This window comes from Eretmochelys imbricata, chromosome 3, assembly GCF_965152235.1.
Source record: "Eretmochelys imbricata isolate rEreImb1 chromosome 3, rEreImb1.hap1, whole genome shotgun sequence".
Lineage (NCBI taxonomy): Eukaryota > Metazoa > Chordata > Testudines > Cheloniidae > Eretmochelys > Eretmochelys imbricata.
Genome location: NC_135574.1, coordinates 150,752,538 through 150,778,357, shown reverse-complemented (window position 1 = coordinate 150,778,357; position 25,820 = coordinate 150,752,538). Strand labels below are relative to the sequence as shown.

Sequence of the window (25,820 nt, the reverse complement as noted above, 5' to 3'; positions counted from 1 at the left end):
AGGAGCTGCAACCCTTCGGGCAGGTTACCATGGCGTTTCCCCTTCCAAGATGTAGAATCTCACTGTCCAGGCACTGCCACTCTGTCAGTGGCTGGTAGGAGTACACAGGCCCACACACTTCTCCAGGTTCCAACCCAGAGACCCTACAACATGCAGCCAAGGTCTGCTCAGTCCCCAGCTTTGCTGCTCTCTCCCTGGCTGCTTCCTATCTACCTCCCACAGGCTTTCTTCTCCATCTTTCTCTCTCCTGGGAACACTCTATCCTCAGGGCCATGCTCCCAGGGTTCTAACTCTTTCCCTAGGTTCCCTCCTTTCCTCTCTAATGCACAGACAATGACTGCAGATTTCCACACTGCCCCCATTTCTGTTGCCAGCTTCCTGGCTTTATATTAGCCCAGCCCACACCTGTTTAGATGAGCTTCATCTTCCAATTAGGGGTTGCTTTTCTGCCCTAAGCCACTCATGTGTGGCATATTATCCTAACTGGCCCTTTCTCAGCTTCCTTAACCCTTACAGGGCTGATGTGGAGTGAACAACCCATCACAGTGGCATTGGATCAATGCCTGGTTTATCTTTTTGTTATGAACTGCATGTACTATTATTGCAAACCCTCAGAGTGTACGATAAGTGCATTTTACACATTGAAATTAAATAAACCATATTACTACTCCAAATATTTATTTATTTCTAGGTGTAGTTCAAGGTATTGATTTTGCTCTTGAAAGTTTTTTCTGGTTTAGATTGTTACTAAATGAGAAGCATTCTCTTCCTTTGTACTTTCATGACAGTTGGGATCAGCTATTGCTTTCCCATTGAAAGAACTTCATATAACCAAAGGTGGTGGTAAGGTGTTTTCAGCGGATGTCCCTTGACTCTGAAATCCACCTTCCCAATTCATCTAAGAGAGCACTAGTCTGTTGATACTCAGAAACTGATGTTAAAATCTCCTTTAGCCTTTTTCCTGAGAGGAAAAAATGGCAGGGATTATTTGGATTATATTTAACATTTTTTTTGTGTGTGTATGACTAATTCTATTGATCTTTTACATAATGAGCTTTATTTTAAGTGTTTTATGTGGACGAAGAGACGCTTGTGAGTGGCAAATTTGTAGATAATGAAAATAATGTAAATACAATTAAATAAATGTACAACCTGACCAAATCTGAGTAGAGACAGAGAATATAAAGAGGGATTATCACATCCCTGTTTTATGACAGGAAGCCTCTTTATGTTACGCCATATATATTAGCTTTGCAATTAAATAAGAAATAGTGTACTTACTTTGTGTTGCTTAGCAATTGTTTCTACCAAAAACTGAGTTCTGACATTATCTACATTTGGAACCAGAATAGATGCATAATCTGGGATACTTTCTGTTGGATAAACATATTCCTGAACTCTTTTATTCCAATGTTGCCAGTCACCTAAAGAGAGCAACAAATGGAGAATATAGTACCTAATAATACTCTGTCTGCATTTAGTAGCTCCACTAGTCAAAATATTGTGTTTTCTCCTCTCTGCAGTAGACCCAAAGACAGCTCAGCAGCAGGTAGTTCAGTAGCAGAAGGAGCTGTCTGGGGAGTGAAGTTGTCAGACTCAAAGAGAAGCCTTTAACTTCTGTGCCTCCTACCAAGAGGATAAGGAAATGCAGGGTATGTAGGAAGGCTTCAAATTTATTCCATGTCTCTGCCACAAACCAAAAGGAGATGGTGAGCTAACCAACTCTTTCTTGGTGCAGCAACTTGAAGCTATGATTGCAGAAAGGAATAACTTTTAAAATGCTACATTTTTAAATGTGTTCCCTACACTGTTGGAATGGGAGTTTGCAGCTGGGGTTGGCTAGCTTCTTGGTTCTTTGATATTTCTATTTGTTGCCAATAGACAGAGCCTCACATCACCCAACTGGTCTAAGATCTGATAAAATATTTTCTGGTTGAGGAATCATTCCAACAGATCTACTGTTTGTCTGCTTAACCAATTGGACCTCATGTTCAGGTTTCCTTTTGTATTTTTATGAAGCTGTTAATGGCTGCCATCAAGAGAATCTTTCAGCTAGAAGGTCACAACCCCCCTTAAAAGCTGATGGGTGTGATAACCACCCTCCTTCAGGCTCAATGGATGGAGCAATTATATGCCCCTTTACTACAGGTGGATTAAGATTTATTGGGGCCCTATGCACAAAGAACATTTGGGCCCTCCACATCCCCCCTGTCATGGGGCCCCACCCTCTGTGCCTCCCCTTCCCACCATGGCCCTGCCTCCTGGCCTGTCCAAAAGCTGGGTGGTGGTAAGGAGCTGCCCAGGAAGCCCAGCACACTTTCAGAAGCCCTGCGCCATCCACATGCCATAAGTGGTGCGCCATAGGGAGCATTTGTCCCTCACATGGTCCTCACAAAAGCAAATCAAGCCGCTTTAATGCCTTTCTGTAACAGGGAAAACAGCCCTATGCGTTCCACACTGCTGGAAACCTGGGGATTTTTTCCATAATACCTGGTGTATTTACCTACTAAATACTACGACCAATTAACCTAACTATACTACGCTAAATACTATCTATAACTATGTATGCTACAGGAATTTTGAAATGCTAGTTAATCAAAGCAAATGCTATGAGTGGGCTTCAACTCTTGCCATGGGGGTGAAGGAATTGAGAGGGAGTGGGTGGACATACCCCTTTTATACTCTCATCTCAGTGCATGAGGAAGTGGCATATGCATTGCCTAGTAGTACTACTAGCAAAAGTCTTTGACTCGAATGCATTGGGTGTACATACACCTACAGTGGAATGTATATGTGCACAATAAGTCAAAGGAGAACCAATACTGTTTATTTTAGAAAAAATGTAAAAGATAAAGTAAAATTAATCTAACAGAAATAACATGCTCAAAAATTACCTATGCTGTAGACTAATTAAGGTACCTCAATAGGAAGAATCCATGAAAACTAAATTAAAAACAAGAGGTATAAAAAATTATTATTAATTCAAAAAAGACCTCAACTCCTCCCCACTGTATACCTCCACATACATAACTTGCATTCAGATTCCATAAGATTAGTGTTCCAATAGGGTCTTAGCAAGAAAGGAAAGCTCTGACCATGTGACCAAATAATATGTAATTATAGAGTACTTTTATATTTTGAACCAACCTTATTTATTTGAAAATGTCATTAATTATCAAAAAGAATGTCAATGTGTTTTCTCTTACCATAATCAGTAACATGAAACTCATACATTGTTTGATTGGTGTTTTTAGGGATTTCTGGCAAATCTAATTTGCTATCGTTTGCTCGAATGAAGGCTTCCAGTTTATCCCTGCTATCCAACTCCAGAAGAGCACCTAAACTCCACATTAATCCAAAAGCAAACAATTTATGAAGATGTGCTGGAGATGAAATACCGCCTTCTTCCTTTGAGGGTATCAAACCCTCCAAAAGATTAATAGACTGGAAATATACAAAAAACAGCATTAAGAAAATATGACAGTCAGTTTTTAGCTTCATATATATTCAGACATTAAAAACTCATTTTGAAAACCAGTCAAGGTTGCTAAAGGACAATGTCAAACTCAAAATTATAACAAGGAAATACAGAGTAAAGCTATATATATAACCATGGGTAAAATTTTCAAAGGAACCTAAGTGACTTAGGAGCCCAAGTCTCATTTTCAAAAGTGACTGTCTCCCTGTAAATCAATCAGCTAGATTTTTAAAGGTATTTATGGGGACTAAATTCACAAAGAAATGTTGTCACCTAACTTTTAGGTGACTAGAGAAACACTGGGATTCACAAAGCTTGTGTCAAGGTTCCTCCCCGACTCTGAACTCTAGGGTACAGATGTGGGGACCTGCATGAAAACCTCCTAAGCTTACTTTTACCAGCTTAGGTTAAAACTTCCCCAAGGTACAAATTAATTTTATCCTTTGTCCTTGGAATAACCACTGCCACCACCAAACTCTAACTGGGTTTACTGGGAAACATAGTTTGGACACGCCTTTCCCCCCAAAATCCTCCCAACCCTTGCACCCCACTTCCTGGGAAAGGTTTGGTAAAAATCCTCACCAATTTGCATAGGTGACCACAGACCCAAACCCTTGGATCTGAGAACAATGAAAAAGCATTCAGTTTTCTTACAAGAAGACTTTTAATAGAAATAGAAGTAAATAGGAGTAAAGGAATCACCCCTGTAAAATCAGGATGGTAGATACCTTACAGGGTAATTAGATTCAAAACATAGAGAATCCCTCTAGGCAAAACCTTAAGTTACAAAAAAGACACACAGACAGAAATAGTCATTCTATTCAGCACAATTCTTTTCTCAGCCATTTAAAGAAATCATAATCTAACACATACCCAGCTAGATTACTTACTAAAAGTTCTAAGACTCCATTCCTGGTCTATCCCTGGCAAAAGCAGCATATAGACAGACACACAGACCCTTTGTTTCTCTCCCTCCTCCCAGCTTTTGAAAGTATCTTGTCTCCTCATTGGTCATTTTGGTCAGGTGCCAGCGAGGTTACCTTTAGCTTCTTAACCCTTTACAGGGGAGAGGATTTTTCCTCTGGCCAGGAGGGATTTTAAAGGGGTTTACCCTTCCCCTTATATTTATGACAGCTTGAGTCTGGCACCTAGGCTCCCTATACAATGTATGAGGAGAGACAGGCATCTCCGAATAGGATTCACAAAAGCCAGCATGCTATGCAGCTCCGCGCCTAAGACAGGCTGTGGGAGACTCCAAGCTAAAGGGTGTGTGCTAAGCCTCACCCTTCTCTTGGAGATGGGTACCTAAGGTCAGGCTGCAGAAAGGCACCTCCTCTGCTTGGGATGTTCAGCAGTAAACCCTGTTCTGGCTTTAGGCACCTACCCCATTTCAGCAAGAAGCCCAGGCAGATGGCGAGGAGGAGGTGGTAGTGATGCCCATCTAATAACTTTTAACCCAGTGATTAGAGTACTCAGCGGGGATGTGAGAGATCCTTTGTCCAAGTCCCCCCTCTACCTGAGGGGCAGAAGAGAATTAAACTAGGATCTGCTTCATTTGAGGTGAGTGCCCTAATTATTGTGCTATAGGATATTCTGATATAGGGCTCCCCCATTCTTTTCTGTTGAAGCTGTTCCACTGTGGATAGATACTAAAAGAATTATTGGCCCATACAACCTATCCTGAAAAACAATCCCTCACTCTCACAGATCTTGGGAGACAGAGCACTCCTCACTGACAGACAGCCCCCCAACCTGAAGCAAATACTCACCAGCAACCACACACCACACAACAAAAACACGAACCCAGGAACCTATCCTTGCAACAAAGCCCGATGCCAACTCTGTCCACATATTTATTCAAGTGACACCATCATAGGACCTAATCACATTAATCACGCCATCAGGGGCTCATTCACCTGCACGTCTACCAATGTGATATATGCCATCAAGTGCCAGCAATGCCCCTCTGCCATGTACATTGGCCAAACCAGACAGTCTCTACGCAAAAGAATAAACGGACACAAATCTGACATCAGGAACCATAACATTCAAAAACCGGTAGGAGAACACTTCAACCTCTCTGGCCACTCAGTAACAGACTTAAAGGTGACAATTTTGCAACAGAAAAGCTTCAAAAACAGACTCCATCGAGAAACTGCTGAGCTTGAATTAATATGCAAACTAGATACCATTAACTTGGGTTTGAATAGAGACTGGGAGTGGCTGGGTCATTACACATATTGAATCTATTTCCTTAAGTTAAGTATCCTCACACCTTCTTGGCAACTGTCTAAATGGGCCATCTTGAGTATCTCTACAAAATTTTTTTTCTCCTCCTGACAATCGCTCATCTTAATTAATTAGCCTCTTACTCCAGCTTTTCATATTCTCTGTATGTGTATATATATATATATCTTCTTACTATATGTTCCATTCTTTGCATCCAATGAAGTGGGCTGTAGCCCACGAAAGCTTATGCTCAAATAAATGTGTTAGTCTCTAAGGTGCCACAAGTACTCCTGGCCCATCATTATCATCTAGCCATTTTGTGTAAGCTCACTGATCTTTTAGGCAAGGTCTGAGCATACTTATTATATCAGGTCCCTCAGGCAAGTTAGGCAGAGGTGTGAGGCTGCAGCATGCATGCTCAGAGGCAGTAACATGGGCACCTAGCGAACTTTTACAGCAAAAGATTTGCACACTGAGTGAGTTTAGGTGCTCACACAGGGTTTGGCAGCAGCTGAGTGGAGGTTTTGTGAATCACAGTGGCAGTTAGGTGTCTAAGACCTTTTGTGAATCTCCTAGGTCATAATCTTTAAATCTATGGCAGCAGATGAAAAAATAATGCTCATCTGTAACAGACATTTTTCTGCCAAAAACAAATCAATACATTGTTTGAAAACACTCGGACTCCTTCCATCTTTAAAAGAAAAAAATACATTGAAACGTGCCAAAATACAAGAGAGAAAGCGCCAAATCACCTGAGAGAGAATGCAGGTGTCCACAAGCATGTGCGCACGCACAAAAAAGTTCCAGAAGACTGCATGACTTATTGATGTCTCTGCTTCCCTCCACACCAACTGAGAAGCCTTCAAACATCTTCACAAACTAGGCAGTACTCACCAATCAAGTAGTCTCCCAGGTGTGAGTCCAAAACTCACACTGATCCCAGTGTTCCAATGCACCTCAAACAGGGAAAAGCTCCTAGGTTCCATCCCTTTCTCAGGTATGTAACTGATTTACTTGATGTAGAGCACCTAACCCTCTCACCCTCTGCCCTACGGGCTACAACCCACAAGGGGAAAGGAGTACTTGTGGCACCTTAGAGACTAACCAATTTATTTGAGCATGAGCTTTCGTGAGCTACAGCTCACTTCATCAGATGCATACTGTGGAAACTGCAGAAGACATTATATACACAGAGACCATGAAACAATACCTCCTCCCACCCCACTCTCCTGCTCGTAATAGCTTATCTAAAGTGATCATCAAGTTGGGCCATTTCCAGCACAAATCCAGGTTTTCTCACCCTCCGCCCCCCCCGCCACACAAACTCACTCTCCTGCTGGTAATAGCCCATCCAAAGTGACCACTTACCAGCAGGAGAGTGAGTTTGTGTGGGGGGGGGCGGAGGGTGAGAAAACCTGGATTTGTGCTGGAAATGGCCCAACTTGATGATCACTTTAGATAAGCTATTACGAGCAGGAGAGTGGGGTGGGAGGAGGTGTTGTTTCATGGTCTCTGTGTATATAATGTCTTCTGCAGTTTCCACAGTATGCATCCAATGAAGTGAGCTGTAGCTCACGAAAGCTCATGCTCAAATAAATTGGTTAGTCTCTAAGGTGCCACAAGTACTCCTTTTCTTTTTGCGAATACAGACTAACACGGCTGTTACTCTGAAACCCACAAGGGAACACCAGACAAGAAAAGAGACTGGTCACTTAACAGGAATGACCACCCTCTTTCCAAAAGGCTAAAAAAAAAAATCCAAAAACTTGGGCTGTGACGTTGTCTGATTAAAATATAACCATGCAAATCATATTGCTACCACTGTTATATAATTGCAACGAATCTTATACAAAGTATAACTCATGGCCAGAACGGGTTAAACAGCTTGCAGGCTGGCTGACCCAAAGCCAATCTTTAAAGTCATGTAGAAAGGTATGGGAATTGTAATTAGGGCCATTCATGCTAAATAGGCTAGAACTTTGAAATGCAAACCTATATTGTTAGAAGTTAGAAGTGATACTAATTGTGTGTATCTTAGAGTGTAAACAGACAGTTCCTGTCTGTCACCATAGCTACTCATTCAGAGATCAAAAGGGAATATTAACATTTAGAAGAATCTTGGGTAAAATAATGTCATTGTCTATATTTCTCTTTCAAGTTTGAAATAGACTGCCTAATGAATAAATTACCCTATGTTAATTTGTGTAACTAATTACTGGTGGTGTTTAGAAAACAGAAGGTTACATCAAAAGCCTATTCCTTACCAAGGACTGTATGGTCAAATGGATGCTAGAAAACTGTATAAAAGACTGTAAAAGGTCCTGATTCTGTCATCTCAGATCTGCTTGAGGCTTCATAGAGGGGAAGTTTAAGCCATAAGGACCGAGATCCCAGTCCTAAGGTGGAATGCCCTGAAATGATATTGGACGTTGGACCATAACCTATGAACTACATTCTAAAGGAACTCTTTGCAACTACAAAGCTCACCATCTCTGCTATGAATCTGAACCTCAAGAATTAAACTCATGTCTATATGTATATTGATCTTTTAACCGTACTCTCTCTCTCTCTTTTGTTTTTTAATAAATTTTAGTTTAGTTAATAAGAATTGCCTGTTTGCGTGTATTTGGGTAAGATCTGAAACATTCATTAACCTGGGAGGTAATGTGTCTGATCCTTTGGGATTGGTAGAACCTTTTCTTCTATATGATGAAATAAGATTTTCAGAAATCATCATATTTGACTTAGGTACCTGGATGGAGGCCTGAGGCTGGATCACTTTAAGGGAACTGTGTTGTTTGGACTTCTGAGTAACCAGTAAGGTATAAACAGAAGCTTTTTATGCTGTCTTGGTAAATCTAAGTATTGGAATATCCACCAGCTTTTTGGGGATTGTCTGCCCCATTCTTTGCAGTTCACCCTAATTGAGTGACCACAGCTGGCCCCTACTGGGATCCCAGTAACATGGGGTAAAAACCCCAAAGCCTTTCTAGGTCTCCATCTTGTTCCACGAGTTCTAGCTTCTCCCCTGAACAAGGGGAACTCTCCGTTTTAGATCATCATAATGCTGAGCCAGCAAGTCAAACAAAGAGGATAAGCAGGCTAAATACAAAAGGGAATACCTTCCATCCAAAATTAAAATAGAATTTGATTTGCTGTCTTACTATATTCACCCTTCAAATAACTTAATAAATGGGAAACTCCTGACACAAGAGAAGCTAATTTGGGAAACCTTGAAATTCTAGAAGGATTCTAGAACCCAAAGATTCTCTGTTCATCCTCCCTACAGTTGATGCAGCAGTGGCAACCCTGGCAAAGGACTTGGTAATCCAAATGAAGAAAAATCATTGTTAAAGCAGAAGGAGCAAAATTTTCCCCACTAAGCAAGCCTGGACGGTAACTGAATTGGGGAGGCATCTTCCAGCTTTCCTCTTCATTTGCTAGGGTTTTTCTGTCATGTTGGATCTTAGCTCAGGAGAAGAGATGTTGCATGCAAGAGATCTTGGTACCCCAAAAGGAGAGAAAGCCTTAAGATAAAAGTATTTTGACTCAGAACTTTTAAAAGTTTTCATTTGCTGTGTAGCGTGGGGCAACAAATGTAAATAATACTGAAGCTGCCAGCAGGCTGAATGAACAGGAACTTTTCTCAAAAGAGGGAGTGAAATTTACTTAGTGTGATCAATAGGTCTGATCCTACATGTTGTAGACACAGTGCAGAAGAAAACCCATTACTGGAATGGCAAGCATGGTTATAATAGGGAAAACATCGTTCTAGAACAGTCATGAGCATCTGAACTTATTGAAGATACAACTCCAACAGATAGAAGAAGCCTATGTGGGGCTCCCAGGGTATATTCCTTTGAAAAGGAATTTTATTGCCACTTTAATCAGTACTCAAGGAAGTGAATGTTCTTTTTGCTGTTTCTGCATACTTGATTTTAAACAATGAATTCATGCAAAAACACAAAATAATTTAGATGGCAATATCTGTTCTACCTGCATAATGTAGTTACATTCTAAAAGCTCCATTTTTGGATTAAGGTTTAGTTTCATGTATGTATATGCTTCTTCAAAGATTCTGTCATATAAATTCTGTAAAATATCAGCTTCTTGAGGTGTACGTTTCTTTAGCCATGCCTGCAAAATAAAATAAAAAAGCATAAAATTTGTCTACATACAAAGTACAACAAAATAAAATTAATAAGTAATACCCTTCCCCTCCGTCTTAACCTTACTTGTAAAATTGGTCTCCAGTTGAGGGCAGAAGAACTGATGTAGACCATGCCCATTCTAGAAACTGTTGCAGGAGAGGCATTCTCAATGTTGTGAACCTCAAATAACAGTTTACACGTAGGAGACATAGGAATTCTATCACCATTAGCTAGAGTCAGAGTCTTGTTATCATCCAAAACAGAATTTAGATTCTCAATCCAAATTGCATCCACAGGACCATCTAAAATCAGAAAGATATTCTCACCTGGAAACAATCAAAACAGAAAGAATTCACATTTTTACATCAAAATGGGAACAAAATATATTCAAAGGAGGATATTTTAAATAGCTAAGCTATATGTATAAAAGGAGTTACTTACCTATAGTAAAGTTATTTACCTATACAGTAACTGGAATTCTTTGTGATGTGCTGTCCATATGCATATTCCACTTATGATGTGCAGGCACTGTTGATCTGTCTTTTGGCCAGCAGTACCTGTTATGGCCACACATATATGCCGAGGGTCCTCATGCCCCACACCAAGGGCATAAAAGAACAGAATGGGTCAATCACTACACAGTTTCCTTTCTGCTGCAGAATCCTAGTGATACAGAACTCCAAGGTAAAGGGAATAGAAGGCAGGTCATGGAATATCGATATGGACATCACAACTTGAAAAACTCCAATTACCCAGATAAGTAACTTTCCTTTCTTTTCTGAGTGATTGTCCATATGCATATTCTACTTATGGTGAGGCTCAGAGTCTTAGGAGAATAGGGATTGTAAAAGTCTTACCAAATGCAGCATCTGATCTGGAGGTTTCAGTGATTGCATAATGCATCGTAAATGTATGAATAAAACCTCAGGTGACTGCTTTACGTATGTGCATAATCAAAATATTCCTCACAGATGCTGCTGAGACTGCCTGAGGGCTGGTGGAGTGAGTTCTGAGAGAAGCAGGAGGTTCCACTTTGGCCACTTCAAAACAGGTTCTCACACAGTGAGATAGGTAAATTTCTTACTTAGTAATTTTATTTCTACTCGCAATGTCTGCCACAATTGTGATACATACGGGCTAGTCTCCTCCTGTCTACATTTTCCAGAGGCAATTCAAAGCTGTAGCACAGCTAATGCCAGCCATGCCCCTTCTCCAGCCTGCTGCCAGATGATTCGTTCCAAAGCTGTGTAAAACCGACAGAATATGATTAGTAACATTAATTTCAATGAGAACTATGTACAGTAAGCTATGGACTAAAGCAAAACTATCAAAATTAAATACTGTCCCTAGGAAGCCAGGCAGGGAGGGTAGAATTGTGGGAAATGATGTTAGCAGAAAGAAAATTAGGAAATTTACCATTCTGCAGCCCAACATCTCCCATAATTTTGATATGTATGAGAAGTAGCGAGCAGTGAAAAGAAGTAGGGAGGGATAAGAAAAACGGAATGAGACAGGAAAGACCCCCAGAGTTAATTGCCTAAAATGGCAATGCTATTACTAGACCACTACCTGCAGCAGCATCCTGCCAAAGGAGGCCTCTGCAGAGGACAAAATGTCCACTGTACAGTGTGTAATAAAGATATAAACCAACAACCATGTTGCTGCCCCGCAGGTCTTTGTGGTGGAAGCACAAGCTCTTTCTTCCCACAAAGTCTCCACGGATCTTGTGAAGTGTGCCTTGATGCTGTCTGGAACAAGAGCATCTGACACATTCTATGACTCTATGATGCACGGCTTGATCCATTTAGCTACCAATAGCTTAGATAACCTGAGCCCTTGGCACTTCAGATGAAAGTGGCCAAACAAGAAGATCAATATTCTGATCACTTAGGTGCACTTGATATAGATCTTTAGTGCTCTTCAAACTTCTAAAGTGTGCCACAGCTTTTCTGTCAGGTGCTATGGCTTTGGACAGAATGAAGGGAGGACGACTCCTGTGAGGCATGGAAAGGTGAATTCATCTTAGGCAAGGACAATTCTGGGATTTTTAGCATCACCTTGTCATCATGGAACACACAGTGGGATTCCTGCATGGATAAAACTGCCAGTTCAGAAACTCATCTAGCAGGTGTGAAGGCGACCAGTAAACAGTTTTTGATGGATAGGTAGAATGGAGATATTGATGTCAGAGGCTTAAAATGGTGTGTGGTTAGGGCTTTTAACAGCAATGGTAGGTCCCACCTAGGAAAGATAGATCTAACCACAGGTTTAGTTAGTCTGACTGCTCTGAGACATCTGGATACCTCAAGGTTCTCTGTCAAGGAACCAGAAGGATCCTGCAAATAGGATACTACTGGTGCTATGAAGCTGGGCTGAATATCCTGGTCTATGCCTTCCCTGAAGAAAGTCCAAAAAAAAAAGTGGAATAGCAGGATCCTTAGCAATTTTGTTGTGTTCTTGATTCCATTAGTTAACTTAGTCCAGATGGAGGAGTAGGCCTGACATTGACCTTTGGTATGACTGTGAGTTTCAGGGAGAAGAGTACTAGTGGAGGTACACACAGAAGCATATCCAGATGATGCTTGATGGTAACATACCATAACCAGCCCTGCATTCACCAAAGATGTAGTCTGTGTGTGCTCTTACAACTTGCATATCTGCTTATTCGTTTACCTTTCCCAGAGGTTTCACACTCTTCTCTGTTCACATCCTGGAAGGATAAATGCAGCAGGACAGCTATCTCAGGTGAGGATTTAGAATGCTGGTACTTGCTTTTAGGCTTGTCCTTTACCACTTACTCAGGATTATGCAACATTTTTGCACCAGGTTTCAAACATTTCTGGAGGGAAAAAACTTTTGCTTCATATTTTTTCTTGGTCTGCTCAGAGCCTGAATCTGAGAGCTCCCCTTCCTCAGTGGAGGAGGAAGTGTTTGAGTCAGAAGACTCTTAGGTTATTTTATTTTGGCCATATAAGGTCAGACCAATGATCCATCTTGCCCAATATCCTGTCTTTCAACAGTAGCCATTGCCAGGTGCTTCAGAGGGAATGAACAGAACTGGCAATCATCGAGTGATCCATCCTGTATCCTCCAGTCCCAGTTTCTGGCATTCAGGGGCTAGGGATACCCAGAGCATGGGGTTGCATCCCTGATCAGCTTGACTAATAGCCATTGATGGACCTATCCTCCAGAAACTTATCTAATTCTTTTATGAACCCCGTTATAGTTTTGGCCTTTACAGCATCACCTGGCACTGAGTTCTTCAGGTTGACTATGCATTGTATGAAGAAGTACTTCTTTTTGTTTGTTGTAAACTGCTGCCTATTAATTTAATTGGTTGACCCCTAGTTCTTGTGTTATGTGAAAGAGTAAATGACAGTTTCTTATTCACTTTCTCCACACAATTCATGATTTTATAGACCTCTATCATATCCCCTCTTAGTCATCTTTTTTCCAAACTGAAAAGTCCCAGTGTTTTTCATCTCTCCTCGTATGGAATCTGTTCCAGACCCTTAATCATTTTATTGCCCTTCTCTGTATCTTTTTAAATTCTAATATATCTTTTTTGAGATGGGGTGACTAGAACTGCATGCAGTATTCAAGGTGTAGGCATACCATAGATTTATATAGTGGTATTATGATATTTTCTGTATTATTATCTATCCCTTTCCTAATGATTCCTAACATTCTGTTAGCTTTTCTGACTGCCATTGCACACTCAGTGGATGTTTTCAGCGAACTATACACAATGACTCCAGGATCTCCTTCTTGAGTGGTAACAGATCATTTAGATCCATCATTTTGTATTTATAGTTGGGATTACGTTTTCCAATGTGCATTACATTGCATTTATCAACACTGAATTTCATCTGCCATTTTGTTGCCCAATCACCCATTTTTGTGAGATTCCCTTGTAACTCTTTGCAGTCAGGTTTGGACTTCACTATCTTGAGTAATTTTGTATCATCTGCAAATTTTGCTACCTCACTGTTTACCCCTCTTTCCAGATCATTTATGAGTATGTTGAACAGCACTAGTCCCAGTACAGATACCTGGGGGACACCACTATTTATCACTTTCCATTCTAAAAACTATTTACTTCTGCCCTTTTTGTCCTGTCTTTTAACCAGTTACTTATCCATGAGAGGACCTTCCCTCTTATCCCATGACTGCTTACTTTGCTTAAGAGCCTCTGGTGAGGGACCTTGTCAAAGGCTTTCTGCAACTACAAGTCCACTGTATCCACTGGATCACCCTTGTCCACATGCTTGTTGACCCCCTTAGAGAATTCTAATAGTTTGGTGAGGAATGATTTCTCTTTACAAAAGCTGTGTTGACTCTTCCTCAACACATCATGTTGATGCATGTGTCTGATAATTCTGTTTTTTACTATAGTTTCAACTAATTTGCCTGGTACTGAAATTAGGCTCACTGGTCTGTAATTGCCAGGATCACCTCTTGAGATTTTTTCAAAAATTGGTGTCACATTATCTATCTGCCAGTCACATAGTACATAAACTGACAATCTGCAGTCCCAAACTGTAAACTGGCCAACTAATAAGATTTTTGACTAAAGAAATCTCATCGCTTTGGCTCCCAGTCTTTCGGCGTGGTTTTGAATTGTTGCCTGGAATTCTCATTTGAGCTGTCATCACCCAGGGAACCATGCACCAGGTAGGAATAAAAGAGTTCATCTCTCTTAGAGGGAATGTGATATGTGTCTGATTTTCAGGACACTGAAGCTGCTGAAGTGGGAATCTGCCAAAGAATTTTTGCAGGGTCTATAATGGCCTCATGAAACAGAGATGGTCCATCCCCTTTGAGGGTAGTAGAACCCTCAGAGAACCCCTGTTCCATTGTATGACAGGAATATGGATGTATATGAGGGCCTATGAAATGGCAGAATCAGATCCTGGGAGAGAGGAAGTGGTCCTGGAGGAACAATTAGTGTATGGGAAAAATCCTGTGCTTCCGCTCCTTTTAGGTCCTGGGACCAGGATTCTTGTTTTACAGGGTGCAGCAAGTCTCTCCTCTCTCCCAGCCAACAGGACAAGCCCTGGAAAGGAGGGCAGCATACTAATCAGAGATGGCTCCCTGTTACAACTTATTAATTGGAAACAGCAGACAAGGATTGGATAACATCAATGAGTTATGAGTAGGCTCCTGAACCTCTTCCAAATGGATTTTAACTAGTCTTGAAAACTCTTGAAATCATCTATCTGTAGCATAATGGGAGAAAGCACAGCCTCATCCAAGGAAGACAACATCATTATGGTAGGTCCCAATAAGTCAGCAGAAAGATTGGCAACTCCATAGTAGGATCTCAGACTGAGAAGCCTGTTCCTGCAAAATGGGTAGATCCTCCAGTGCCAGGTATATTGTTATTAATGTAAAGCACATTAATTAGGAGAAACAGTGGTACTGGAGCAAGTGATGAAGGCTGCAGTACTGGAGCAGCAGAAGTAGATAGCACCAGAGTTGGAGTTACAGTAGTTGGTAACAAGCTCGGTGAGAAGGAAACATGAGATGACACTGTACTAGACACTGTTTTCGCTTGGTATTTCAGAGCTGAGGCCACATGGGGCAGCAAAATCTCTCTTGAGTGGAACAGTGCATTTGAAGCCACTTTCTTTTCTGAGGAGAAACTGATTGGAGAGCTGCCTCTCATATTTTCCTGACCATGCCCCTTCTTCACAGCAGGAACACTATCAGTCTTTCTCAGATTCTGGGCTAAAGAAGCAGCTGATGGGATTTCAGATGTTGTAGACCTCTTATTCCCTGGAGCACTCCTATAACTTACCAGGTCATAAATAGAAGGGTCAAAGGACCCCAGCTCTGAAGATGGTTTCATGGATCTGCCCATTAAAAATATTTGTAGGTGAGCCTCCCTCCTATCAGTAAAGGACCTACAAATTGTACAGTTGCCAGGGATGTGCAATTCTCCCAAACAAAATAAGCACTTTAGAATCATAGAATCATAGAATATCAGGGTTGGAAGGGACTTCAGGAGGTCATCTAGTCCAACCCCCTGCTCAAAGCAGGACCAATCCCCAATTAAATCATCCCAGCCAGGGCTTTGTCAAGCCTGACCTTAAAAACTTCTAAGGAAGGAGATTCTACCACCTCCCTAGATAACACATTCCAGTGTTTCACCACCCTCCTAATGAAAAAGTTTTTCCTAATATCCAACCTAAACCTCCCCCACTGCAATTGAGACCATTACTCCTTGTCCTGTCATCTTCTACCACTGAGAATCATCTAGAACCATCCTCTTTGGAACCACCTCTCAGGTAGTTGAAAGCAGCTATCAAATCCCCCCTCATTCTTCTCTTCTGCAGACTAAACAATCCCAGTTCCCTCAGCCTCTCCTCATAAGTCATGTGTTCCAGACCCCTAATTATTTTTTTGCCCTTCGCTGGACTCTCTCCAATTTATCCACATCCTTCTTGTAGTGTGGGGCCCAAAACTGGACACAGTACTCCAGATGAGGCCTCACCAATGTCGAATAGAGGGGAACGATCACATCCCTCGATCTGCTGACTATGTCCCTACTTATACATCCCAAAATGCCATTGGCCTTCTTGGCAACAAGGGCACACTGTTGACTCATATCCAGCTTCTCAATGTTCATCATTCATGAGCATTACTTAAAACTGAGAGACTTAAAAGAGGCCATCTCAGTATCAAGAGTAAAGATAATTTCCTTAAAAAATAACCCAAGCTAAATACAAATAACATACCAAATGGGCAACAAGCTAACTACTACTGATTATAAAATGTATATACAAAGACAGAGAAAAGGGGATAGGAGTTCACTGAAGTAACAGACTGACAGGTTTAAGAGTAGCAGCCATGTTAGTCTGTATCCGTAAAAAGAAAAGGAGTACTTGTGGCACCTTAGAGACTAACAAATTTATTAGAGCATAAGCTTTCATGAGCTACAGCTCACTTCATCGGATGCATACTGATGAAGTGAGCTGTAGCTCACGAAAGTTTATGCTCTAATAAATTTGTTAGTCTCTAAGGTGCCACAAGTACTCCTTTTCTTGTAACAGACTGAGCAGCTGTCTCGAAGCCAGGAGGTGGTAAGAGTAACTGAATAATGGTTGGCCTGCTCTGACCTTTCATGTTCTCAGTGTGGAGCATCAAGAAACTTGGAGTGGATGTTCAGCCACAAGGAGCACTTACGGCCATAAAGACTCCAATGTCAGATGTATGAGATGCATGCACACCGTAAGTGGAATATGCATATGGAAAATCAGTAAAAGGAGAACTCTTGTCTTCCAATAGCATTGACTCGACAAAGCCCCGCTGTAGGAATTGAATACCTATCCAGGGAACCAATTTTGAAGCAGTAGCTGGCCGTTGGGGGATAGATGCATGTCTTCTAACCCCACATCACAAAGGCAATTATAAATAACCCAGACTTTTTAAACTGTTCCTCTCTGCCTCTTGAAGCCCAATGGAGTTGGGCTCCGAAGTTAAAGGGAAGGAAAAGCAAGGGTCAGTGTGGCTCACCAGAGGAATACGATCAGCAAACAAGAGTTACTGTAAGTAAGAAACCTTGTTCTCTTCTGGCATTGCCTCCACAGTTCCATTGTAGCAGACTGGATGGCACTGAACTCCCTGAACTTGGCTGAGAAGCACCGCTACTGTAAATCAACAGCAATTTAAACACTTTTCTCTCGAAACCAAGTATCTGCCTTCATATAATATCCTATATAGTTCTAAAGGCCAAAATTTTCAAACTTGGGTGCCTAAAATGGGGAAACTATCTACATTTAAGCAGCTAAATAAAAGTGGCCTAATAAAAGGTGCGGATTACTCACCGCTTCCACTTCAGTCAACAAGAGCTGTGGGTGAACAGCAACTCTAAAAAAATCGGACCACTTTTATTTAGGTGAATATATATGGATGTAGGTGCCTAATTTTAGGCACCCAAGCTTGAAAATGTTGGCCTGTAATTCTGTTTATGATATTACCATTGTGGAAGTAGATAAAGCGAATTTGGATGCAGGCCTCTGGAAAGAACAGGAGTCAGGCTAACTCTAGCTTTAATAATGCAAGATGTGTAGAAGCGCGGATAGTGTGAAGCAACTGGAAAAGAACTGTGAAAGAGGCTGTTGTGACCTCGTATTAGATAAGAACAGAATGTAGACTATATGAGAAAAATAAGATGTCATGAAGGAATATGTATAAACAATATGTAGCTGTTGCTTATTATTGTCTGTAATAAAGGTATAAATACTTGCTCTAATTGTTTATCTTTAGAGAGACCTGTCTAGGTGGGGGAAACCCTGTGCACTCTCTCCCTCTGTGCAATTGCTTGAGATAATAAAGTGTATCTGACTTGCTGCACCCAACCTAAGAGTGAGAACTGTGTTTTTCTCAGACACCGTTAATTCCAAATTTTAAAACAAAAGTTGCAGAAACTAAGATTCCCTTCCTCCATCAAAAATATTTCATAGTTTCAATTAGAGATCAAAAAACATATTATTAGGAATAGAAATTTTGCAACCATATATTCTATCAAAGTAATTAACATTAAAATAGAAAATACGTTATTTTAAAGCCACTAAAACTAATCCGTACAAATCTTGATTATAATTTTACAAAAGCAAAGCATAATTCATATTAACAGTGCTGAACTGGAAAGTTGAAGTGACTGGGCCTCTGAAGCCCTCTGTAGCTCCATTGTCATGACCCTATTCACTCATTCCTATGTCAACAGGGCTGCAAAGGGTTCCCTGTGCAGCTGCAAGAGCTATTCAGCAACAGAGTGGCCTCTCTTGCAGCCGGTGGTTTCATCCCCTGCCTCTTCGCACTGCCAGCTGGAGGCCCCTGCTCTATTATCCCAACCTCCACATGTCCTCTGCAGCATGGATCTCATGGATCTCATGCTGGGAGACAAGGAAGGGATTTGGATAATGCAGAGGTTCGGATAATAGGGTTTCGGATAAATAGGAATATGCAATATATAAAAAACAGAGTTCCTGGGAGTGAGTTGGGAATGAACAGAGCTGCAGTCACTTTTCCAGTCTCCAGATAGGTTTGGTAACTATAGCCTTCCTTTCTGTGTTGTGCTGTATTAATATTTATCAAAGATTATTAATCAAAGATTGATTCAGCCTGATTATTTGACCTCTTATTAATAACAGACCTGAACTCAAATCCCTCGTCATAACTATATTTCTTCATTCAAGAGAGAGTATGTTACCACATTTGCAAATATTAGATACTTTTTCAGCACAGCATGGATGAGATATTTTGATCATATCACATACAATATATTTGCATACCCTTTTTAGCTTTTAGTGTTTTCCTCCACAGCGTAGAAAAGATTCCATCTGTCCAGTCATTAGTTGCAGTATCGAGTTTGCCAAACATTTGAGGAGCAGTAATAGCTTTTGGGTTCATACGCATTTCTCTATGAGGACGCCCACACTCTGTCATTGCCTTCATCAGCATAGTTATAACTGTTGTTTTTCCAGATCCACTGGGTCCAAGTATCATCAGCCCATGGCGTACTTTATAAGTTTCATATAACTAATAAGAAAAAAGTGAATAATTTTGAAAAATTCATGCTTATTTTAAAAGGCTTATCTATTCAAGGGATACTATCATAGGACCTAATCACATCAGCCACACCATCAGAGGCTTGTTCACCTGCACATCTACCAATGTGATATATGCCATCATGTGCCAGCAATGCCCTTCTGCCATGTACATTGGCCAAACCGGACAGTCACTATGCAAAAGAATAAATGTACACAAATCAGACGTCAAGAATTATAACATTCAAAAACCAGTCGGAGAACACTTCAACTTCCCTGGACACTGAATTACAGACCTAAAAGTTGCTGTTTTTCAACAAAAAAAACTTCAAAAACAGACTCCAACGAGAAACTGCAGAACTGGAATTAATTTGCAAACTAGACACCATTAAATTAGGCTTGAATAAAGACTGGGAGTGGATGAGTCATTACACATGGGGAAACTACTATTTCCCCATGCTAATTTTTCCCCTACTGTTACTCATACCTTCTTGTCAATTGTTTGAAATGGGCCATCCTGATTATCACTACAAAAGTTTTTTTTTCTCCTACTGATAATAGCCTGCCTTAATTGATTAGTCTCATTAGAGTTGGTATGGCAACCTGCATTTTTTCATGTTCTCTGTATATATATCTTCCTACTATATTTTCCACTGCATGCATCTGATGAAGTGGGTTTTAGCACACGAAAGTTTATGCCCAAATAAATGTGCCACAAGTACTCCTTGCTCTTTTTGCTGACACAGACTAACACGGCTACCACTCTGAAACCTGTCAAATACATTTGTAATTGCTACTCTTTGTGTAATGCTACTGACTAACCTGTAGCTCCTAAACTGATGAAAGCCAAATGTGTTTATTGTGAAACATAGTTTCTTGAGGGGAGTCCTGTCTGACATCTTCAGAGCAGCTCAAAAATAACTTTACTATAACATATTTTTAAAAGAAATTTAATGCTATTCACAGAGAAAAATGAATGTGAATACAAACAAGGTATAGCAAGAGAATAGTTAACCATTGCAGTTCTAAATAATGTAAATGTGTAAAGTACACATAAACAAAGAATACCTCCAGTTTTGTATCCTGGTGATCACAGGAATTTCTGTTATCACAGGGAGATTTCAATGGCAAAAACAGGTGGATTTAACCAAAACGCCTCCCGCTCCCCCCCAAGATTTGGATATACCATGTGATGGTAATACTAGCCCTTATATCATCAATATTAACTGAATACTTGTTTACCTTTTGATATTCTGTGTGGGGTAACATTCATTGCTTGAGATTTAGTTTTAGCCCTAATCTTTTTAAGACAGGACAATGTGTCATCCATCTTGGTACTAAAATAAGACTCTTTTAAAGACCTAGCCAAAATCCTGGCCTGAACTTCAGAGCCAAAGGTCAAACTAAACAGCCAGTAAAGGTATTTTATCATAGCCATAGTCACATTGTAAATACTGAATCTGAGACACCATAAACTGCCTGGGACTCAAGTCCTTTTGCCTGTTTCCTTAAGAGGCTACCTAAAAATCTCAAGAAGGAGACTTTCTCTGTGAGGTAGTCTCAGTCATAGCTACCCATAGGAGCCGAGAAAGGGAAAATTACTTATTCTATAATTTACTTTCTAGTGGCAGCATCTCCCACAATTCATTATGAATAGGCTATCCCTTTTCCCTGTGGAATTTGGCAGTGGTACAATTTTGCTCCCAAGGCCTCTTGGAGAGTTATTCCCAAGCTGTAGAGATACTCATATAGCTGTCAGTTAAGAACATTATTAACCGTAAAATTGAACTAACTTTTACCTATATACATAACTCATACTCCAAAAAAAGAATCAATTACTTAATCATGGGGGATGTTACCACTAGAGAGGAAATTATTGGGTAAGAAAATTTCCACTCTAGCACATAGTATCCCCCACAATCTGTGACAAATAAAAAGCAGTGAGCAGTGAATTATGTGAATTGGGAAGGAAAGAAATAGTTTGGATGTCCAGAGCACTTGGCACATTGGATAAAAGAAGGCAAAGAAGAAGCCCAATCTTCTTGTCAAGATGATGTGCTTAAGATAGATCTTTAGTGGTCTAAGAACACCAGATTATGCCATAGCTTTTCTGTACAATGCTGTGGCTTTAGACAAAATAAGAGAAGATCATCCTGACCTCCTGAGAGGCATGGAAAGATGCATTCACTTTTGGCAAGGAAGTCTTTACCCCCTTGTCATAGTACACATAATGAGATTCCTGCATGGATAAAGCTGCCGACTCCTAAACTCATCTAGGAGGCATGATAGCAACCAATAAACAGTTGTAGATTCCATTTAGAAAAGACTGGTCTGACTGCAGGTATAGCCAGTCTTATTGAGTTGAGAAATCTTGAGATTTGACGATCCTCTGCCAAGGAACCAGAGGACCCTGCATATAAAGATACTACTTGTGGCCAACACCAGTCAAAGGTGCTGGGCTGGAGCTCCTTGTTCACACCATCATAAAGATAATCCAGAATAGCTGGAATACCAGATTTTTTGTTGTTTTCTTGACACCCTGAGCTAAACCTAGACCGGATATAGGAGTACGCCTTTAGCATCAAAAATAATCTGGAAGACAGTACAGTCCCAATTATTTTGGCTATCAACACTTACCTCTCAATAGCCATGCTGTTAGTTGGAGATGGTTTGAGTTTGGATGGAAGATAGTACCTTGGTAATGGATGTCCAGTCTCACTGACTGATACAGTGGGGATTCCATTGCCAGGTCTACCAGATCTGAGTAACATGATCTCCTCAGCCAGTGTGGAGACAAACCCTTACCTTCTTCTCATCTTATTTCCTGAATCACCTTCTCTAGAAACATAAGAAGTGGAAATGTATAAAGCAAGCCCTGTTAGAGAGACCCTCTGTCCCCAGTGATCTGGGATCTGCTTGTCCAGTGAAATGCTTTGGCAGCTTTCTGTTCTTGTGACTGGCAAACAGGTTGACCACTAGAAGGCCATAATTCTGTGAGATCAGATTGAAGAATTCCTGATTCAGACACCATTCTGAATTGTTGACAGCATGTTTGCTGAGCCAGTCTGACTTCTGGTTCAGTTCTCCTTTGATGTGTATTGCCTTATGGAAGAGGGATTCTTCTCTGCACAGTCCATCTTATCTCAATTGCTTCTACACCCAAAGTAGAGCTCTGAGTTCCCCCTTGATTGATGAGGTATACCACAGTGGTAGAGTTGTCCGACTGGGTCAAAATGTCCTGGGCCTTTATGGTAGCTCTGGAACCTTCATATGGCTAGCCTGACAGCTCTGTGCTCTTAGAGTTTGATGGTCTGATTCCTTTCAATGGAGCTTCAATTGCCTTGTGCTATTCTGTGTCTCAGGTGTGCTCCTTTCCCCACTAGCCTAGCACCTGTTTTGAGTACCTGTGGTTGTCAAAGGCACAGGGGGAGACCCTTGCAGGCATTCTCTGGGATTCACCACTAGTTGAGGGAGTTCAGTACCATGCTTGGGACCAGCACCTGATACTGCATACGTTTCAATGACTGGATCCTTACTTTTAGGATAAAAGCCTGGAGACACCGGATATGGGACCTTGCTCACGGGGTGAATCCTATGCACAAAACCAGAAGGCCTAGTAGTTGGAGACACTAAGCTATGGATGACCTTGTGTTCCTTACCAACATAGATATCAGATTCTAGATTTTCTGGAATCTGTCCTTTGGCAGCTCATTATCTCTCTCAGCCATTTGTGTGTGGTCAATACAGACCATTCTCCTGAGAAGCTGCAAATTCTATCTCCTAGATTCAGATCTGGGCAGAAGCACATTCACTCTTTTTCATAATAAACCCTAGGCAGTGGTGGTACCACTTCTGGCTTTGCTTTCTGATCCGCGATTCCAGGGTTTTCCCCAGTGAAATTAGAGCCTGCTGTCTTTCCTCTGATACTTTTGTGAAGAGGATGGACAAAAGGAATATTTCTCTGTGTTAGTGAGCTTGTAGACTCTCCTTGATATGCTACATGGGGTGTGGAGGCACTGCTTCAGTTTGGCACTGTCTGCCATCATCTTACACAACTTTTCCCCAAACAGGAGAGAGCCTCTTGTGACACTACTCTATGTCAGCAACTTGTGCCAGTACTGATATACTCACTATACCTAACACGCTTGTCATGATATATTCCCAAAAGGTGGCATGTAATATATCATTGTAAAACTAATAACTCACTGATTGTTACTATTCTTGCATGATGTATGTTGGAGGTGTGTACAAAGAGTTATGGATGTGCATTAGAATTATGTTCAGCAAGCAATACATAAATCCAGTCTGCCCTAGAAAATGGAATGTGTATTTGCTTGGCTGACCAGCTTGCTGTCAGGCAGAGAAAAAGAAGGCACATTTACAGAAATGATAAACAGAGCCCTCAATCTAGCAAGTGAGGGAGATTAGCCTTTTGCGGGGATCTGAACCTCAAATTATAAGCAATTGAATCCACTGATCATATACAATATTACTGTATTATAAAAATGTATCAAGTAAGGTTTTTGTGAAATCTAATGACACATTTGCGATTAATATTATTGTAAAGATGTATTAATCATATGTGAGGAATAAAGTCTGTGATCAAACAAAGGGAGAAACAGGTTTCCTCCCAGACAGGAGGGAAGGCAGCTATCTATCTGTCTGTCTCCACTTAAATTAAGCAAGGTGTGATCAAAAACAATGGAAGCTTCATTTACATACAAATCAACACGGGAATGGGAAGTCTACAGGAAGGGAAGAATAGCATGAGGTCATGAGTCTGGGGACAAATCAGCGAGTTTGGGAAGATATAAGGAGAGAGAAGAGAAGGTTACTCACCTTACAGTAACTGAGGTTCTTCGAGATGTGTGTCCCTGTGGGTGCTCCACTCCAGGTGACGGTGCGTCCCGGCGCTGTTGATAGGAGATCTTCGGTAGCGGTGCCTGGTCAGGACACATGTGCTTAGCTGCTGTCTCGCGGTCTCTTTAGAGTCCCACAGCCCCCTCGATTCCTTCTCTACTGTGGAGATGTCAGAATAGTACTCCAAAGAAGAGGGGAAGAGGGTGGGGAGTGGAGCACCCACAGGGACACACATCTTGAAGAACCTCAGTTACTGCAAGATGAGTAACCTTGTCTTCTTCTTCAAGTGGTGTCCCTGTGGGTGCTCCACTCCAGGTGAACGTGAAGCAGTACCCACTATGGCTGGTGGGACTTTGGAGTTGTGGCAGTGACCTTGTAGACAGTACTGTGTGGCCTACGATGGTGCCTGCCATGGTATCCTGTGTGATAGCATAATGTTTGGCAAATGTGTGGTCAGATGTCCATGTGGCCACCTTGCAGATATCAGTAATAGGTACGTCCTGGAGGAAGGCAACGGATGTTGACATCGCCCGAGTAGAATGAGTTCTGATGCCCTCACATGGTTGGGCATTCTGAGTTCGGTAACTGAATCTGATGCAGTCAGAGATCCACTTGGAAAGTTGTTGCTTAGAGATAGCCGCACTCTTCGATCTCTCAGTAGTGGAGACAAATAGCCAAGGGGATTTACGAAACGGTTTAGTCCTGTCTAGATAAAAGGCTATTGCCCGTATGACATCGAGGGTATGTAGAGAAGCTTTGTGCAGAGTCTTATGAGGTTTGGGCTAGAATGCAGGTAAGTATATCGGTTGGTTAAGGTGGAAGGTGGACACCGCCTTAGGGAGAAATTTAGGGTGGGGTCGCAAGGTAACTTTATCTTTAGAGAAGGTTGCGTAGGGAGGGTAGGCCATCAGGGTGCTTATTTCCCCTACTCTCCTTGCTGATGTTATGGCAACCAAGAAAGCTACCTTCAAAGACATGTGGAGAAGGGATGAGGTAGCTAAGGACTCGAAGGGAGGTTTCATAAGACCGTGAAGAACTAGGCTGAGATTCCAGGCGGCTGCCGATGGATGAATCTCAGGGTAGAGATTTTGCAGGCCCGTGAGAAAGCGTTTTATTGTGGGGTGGGCAAAGAGTGACTATCCATCCAGCAAATCATGGAAGGTGGTGAGGGCCACGAGATGTACTCTGATGGAGCTGAGCGAGAGCCTGTCCTGTTTTAGTTTCAAAAGGTAGTCTAGGATTTAGGGAGGGTCACGATGTGGGGCGTCAAGCGTTTATGGGAGCACCACATGGAGAAGCATTTCCACTTTTTCAAGTAAGTTTTATGAGTGGAGTCTCTTCTACTGTGCAGGAGGACATTCCGGACTTGCTCAGAACAGTCTATTTGGAACCATGAAGGAACCACGCTGCCAGGTGGAGTTTCTGGAGCTGCGGATGAAGAAGCCAGCCGTTGTCCTGAGAAAGCAGATCTGGTCTGTTGGGGAGAGACCATGGAGGATGGATGGACATGCGTAGCATGTAAGGATACCATGTCTGTCTTGGCCAAGC

General features: G+C 41.4%; 1 protein-coding gene across 1 annotated transcript in view; it reads right to left on the bottom strand.

Moving 5' to 3' along the window:
* DNAH8 (dynein axonemal heavy chain 8) overlaps positions 1-25,820 on the bottom strand; it is a 591,778-nt gene that overhangs the window by 178,603 nt on the left and 387,355 nt on the right. The window contains exons 49-53 of the mRNA XM_077812184.1: positions 19,158-19,404; positions 9,943-10,184; positions 9,704-9,844; positions 3,207-3,444; positions 1,282-1,424 (exon numbers count right to left, since the gene is read on the bottom strand). Of these exons, the coding sequence (XP_077668310.1) occupies positions 1,282-1,424; positions 3,207-3,444; positions 9,704-9,844; positions 9,943-10,184; positions 19,158-19,404 (1,011 nt within the window). The remainder of the gene's footprint in view (positions 1-1,281; positions 1,425-3,206; positions 3,445-9,703; positions 9,845-9,942; positions 10,185-19,157; positions 19,405-25,820) is intronic.